This window comes from Hevea brasiliensis, unplaced genomic scaffold, assembly GCF_030052815.1.
Source record: "Hevea brasiliensis isolate MT/VB/25A 57/8 unplaced genomic scaffold, ASM3005281v1 Scaf275, whole genome shotgun sequence".
NCBI classification, from domain to species: Eukaryota; Viridiplantae; Streptophyta; class Magnoliopsida; order Malpighiales; family Euphorbiaceae; genus Hevea; species Hevea brasiliensis.
In genome coordinates, this window is record NW_026614779.1 from 35,193 (window position 1) to 39,491 (window position 4,299).

Sequence of the window (4,299 nt, forward strand, 5' to 3'; positions counted from 1 at the left end):
TATTGAAAATTTTTAAATTTAAATTTAATATATTTTAATCATAAAAATTTTAAGTAAAAAAAAAAAGAACTTTTTCTAATAATTTAAAAAAAAAAGTAATTTTAAATTGACTTTCTAATCCCTCAACCACACTATCAAGCCTTAATGAGGTTATAAATAAGAAGTAAGGGCGCATATACCCTTTACATGTGAGGTATCCTTTTCAAGAAGATTAAAAACTACAAAAACGAAAATATTTTATATTATAAATTATGAGTTATTATAAATAACTAATGAATTATTTAAATAAAAATTAACCTCAATAAATAATAATACCATCTTCATGAAGACATTAATGTTGCAGTGGAAATTTTTTTTATTTAATTTCACTATATATCTTATATATTAAATTTACGATAGAATTTGAATAAAAATTTCCTATCGAAGCAGAGAGCTAATTGGGCACCCAACCGAACTAGTATGCACGTAATTACTTCCAATTAAATATCCAACGCTCTTGAAAACTCGTCCGCCCAATATAATAATCCTCTGCCTCTTCATAATTTTGCACCGTACTCTCTCTCTCTCTCTCTCTCTCTATCTGTGACTAAGTCTTCAATCACCACCATGGTTTCTTGCAATGACCAGAACTTGGTGCATAACATCAAGATTTCATCGGTCGGGCCGGGACGAGTTACGGGTTCGGACGTGATGTACGAGCCCAGTGGGATGGACTTGGCCATGAAGCTTCACTATCTGAAAGGTGTCTACTTCTTCAGTAGTGAAGCAACACAAGGGATGAACATTATGCGCATCAAGGAAAGTACGTTCTACTGGTTTAATGAGTTCTACATGACCTGTGGACGGTTCCGGCGATCGGACATCACCGGCAGGCCATACATGAAGTGTAATGACTGTGGTGTAAGGGTGATCGAGGCACAGTGTGACATGACGGTGGATGAATGGCTTGAAACGAAGGATTCTTCCCTCAATAACCTGCTTGTTTACCATCAGCCAATTGGTCCTGAATTATCCTTTTCTCCATCTATTTACTTACAGGTACTGAGTGGGTTCATAGTTATATATTTGATTTAGTTTGACTTTCACAAGTTAAGCCAAACAAGTTCGATTTATATAATATGAACATCGCTCTTCTAACCCTTTTTTTTACAGGTAACTAAGTTCAAATGTGGAGGAATGTCACTGGGCTTGAGTTGGGCCCATGTACTTGGAGACCCATTTTCTGCTTCTGAATGCCTTAACAAATGGAGCCCATTTCTTGCTGGTCTCAAGTCCAATGGGCCTTTGCAAATCAGAAGATCACCCAAAAGGCTTGAAAACTCAGAACATGCAAAACAACCACTTTCACTGAAGCGGGTCGACCCGGTTGGTGATCATTGGGTAACTGCCAATAACTGTAAAATGGAAACATTTTCAATCTATTTAACTGCCTTGCAGGTATCTCACTTTCTCTCAAAAATTTGGGGTCAGAATCCTATTGAAGAAGCTCCATTGTTTGAGTCTCTGTGTGCCATAATGTGGCAATGCATAGCCAAAGTTAGAGAAGAGCATGAGCCCAAATTAGTGACAATTTGCAAAAAGGATCCTAATTATCCAAAAAGTGGGATTTTAAGCAACACTCAGATTATAAGTTCTGTTGAGGCAGATTTTTCCATCAAAGACTCAGATTTGAAGAAATTGGCAAATTTGCTAGTTGATCGAGCATCAGACGAGAGAAATCAAATCGAAAAGATGGTAGAGAAAGATAATGGATTGATCGATTATATAATATATGGAGCAAATTTGACATTTGTTGATTTTGAAAAGGCTAATTTATATGGACTCGAATGGAATAAATATAAACCGAAATTCGTACACTATACTATTCAAGGAGTCGGAGATGAAGGTGCCGTTTTTGTGCTTCCATGGCCGGAAGACAGTGAAAAACACAACGGGGAAGGAAGAGTTGTGACGGTGATTTTGCCGGAAAAAGATGTGACAAAGCTTAAATGTGAGCTGAAAGATAATGGTATATTGCTCCAAGGTGATCTTGAATGAGCACGGGGTTGATAATGCTGATTAATTAAATGAGTACGTTGTTAATTATTTTAATCAAGTGGTGTGGAGTAAGGCTTGACTGCAGATTTTGGAATAATGTTTTAGCACTCTTCTATTGTACTTGAAGATCACGTAATCATAATAATTCCCCTTCTTCTTACTATTGTCTTATTTTTCTTCTAATCGACTCTGATTAGGATTTAGATTTGAGATCTCATAAATTTTAAAATAATTAAAGTTTCATTAAGTTAAAATTTATTAGTAAATTCATATAGATTTTTATTTGTGAATAACCTTTACAAATTATTAAATAAAATAATAAAGCTAATAAATTTTAAGAAAAATTTTAAAATGAAAATGAACTATTTATTTTGTTTAATTAATTAAAATAAATAAAAACATGAATATTAATTAATCCATATTATATATAAATACAAATGTGGGATAAAGAGAAACATAGGCTTTGCCGAAATTGTCTTTTATTTTTTAAATTAATTATAAATATATTTTTTTATTTAAATTAATTTTAATATTTATATAAATTTAAAATTCTTAATCCTACTTGTACAATTTTAATTAAATATAAAATTTTATGAGAAGTAATTAATAAAATAAAAAATTAATTAGTGAAAAATAAAAAATAATATATATATATAAATATAAAGAGGGCAGACTTTTAAACCAACTAAAATATACTTATAAATTTATATTATTTATAAAAAAATATTAATTAATATAAATTAGCTTTGCTAAAAATGCTATTTATTTTTTAAATTAGCTTTTCATACCCATCCACCAGTAATGCTCCTTTAGCCGCCTATACATTTTTGTGCCACCAGGATGCATGGCAAAAGGAGACTCATGTGCTTCCTTCAAAATGATCTTCCTCAATTCAACATCATTAGGAACACATATTCTACCCCGGTGTAGCAGTAGACCATCATCTCTGATTGAGAATTCTGGTTTCTTGCCCTGCCGGACTTCTTTTAACAGCTTCTGATACTTCTGATCATTCTGAGTGGCCATTCTAATCTGATCAATCAACACTGGCTGTACATGCCATGCAATTGCTGTCTGCCCATCATCATTAATCTTTAAGCTGGCATGTAATGATCTCAACTCATGTACCAAAGACAAAGGAGTAACCTGTAGACTTGCCATAGTCTTGCGACTTAAGGCATCAGCCACAACATTAGCTTTCCCTGGCTGATAGTCTATCAGACAATCATAATCTTTTATCAACTCTAACCATCTCCTCTGTTTCAAATTCAGCTCTTTCTGGGTGCCCAAATACTTTAAACTCTTATGATCTGTATAGATGTAACACTTTTCCCCATACAAATAGTGCCTCCAGATCTTAAGAGCAAACACAATAGCTGCAAGCTCCAAATCATGTGTTGGATAATTCCTCTCATGCAGTTTTAGCTGGCGTGATGCATAGGCAATGACATTTCGATCTTGCATCAATACACAGCCTAACCCATTGTGAGAAGCATCACTATATACTGTATATTCTTTACCCGAGTAGGTAAAGTCGGACTCGAGCTTCACCAAACATCTCTTCAATTCATCAAAACTCACTGCATTTGTCCGCTCGAAATTTTACATCTTTTCTAAGCAGCTTGGTCAATGGAGATGCCAACATGGAGAATCCCTTCACAAATCTACGGTAGTATCCAGCTAAACCCAGAAAACTATAAATCTCTGTGACATTTCTGGGTGGCCTCCAATTAAGGATAGCTTCAATCTTACTTGGATCTACTTTAATGCCCTTTTCTGATACTACATGCCCCAAGAAAGATATTTCCTTCAGCCAAAATTCACACTTCGACAATTTGGCATATAGCTGTTTCTCCCTCAAAGTCTGCAGTACAATCCACAGATGTCTATCATGCTCTTCTGCATTCCTCGAATAGACCAATATATCATCTATGGATACCACAACAAACTGGTCGTGGTATGGTCTGAAGATAGTGTTCATCAGATCCATAAAAGCAGCCGGAGCATTAGTTAACCCGAATGGCATAACCAAAAACTCATAATGGCCATAGCGGTTCTCAAGGCGCTTTAGGAATACTCGCTCTTGTACTTTCTGATAATAACTCGATCTCGTGTCAATTTTGAGAACATACCGCACTTCAACTGATCAAACAAGTCATCAATGCGGGGTAATGGATATCTATTCTTTATTGTCACCTTATTCAACTGCCGATAATCAATACACAAGCGGAGAGTGCCATCCTTCTTCTTAACAAACAACAC

The 4,299-nt window shown here is 34.7% G+C and overlaps 1 protein-coding gene across 1 annotated transcript; it reads left to right on the forward strand.

Annotated features, from left to right (window-relative positions):
• Positions 1–524: 524 nt before the first annotated feature.
• LOC110633409 (protein ECERIFERUM 26) lies at positions 525–2,197 on the forward strand. The gene is made up of 2 exons (XM_058141937.1): positions 525–1,038; positions 1,153–2,197. Exons 1-2 carry the CDS (start codon positions 607–609, stop codon positions 2,035–2,037), a joined length of 1,317 nt encoding a protein of 438 aa, XP_057997920.1. The 5' UTR covers positions 525–606; the 3' UTR covers positions 2,038–2,197.
• The last annotated feature ends 2,102 nt before the right edge of the window (positions 2,198–4,299 follow it).

What these genes read in the sequence shown, in the direction of transcription:
- LOC110633409 (XM_058141937.1), top strand. Translation starts at nt 607, where the DNA reads ATGGTTTCTTGCAATGACCAGAACTTGGTGCATAACATCAAGATTTCA. An exon ending in CTCCATCTATTTACTTACAG is followed by an intron (nt 1,039 to 1,152) that starts GTACTGAGTGGG and finishes TTTTTTTTACAG; the next exon opens with GTAACTAAGTTCAAATGTGG.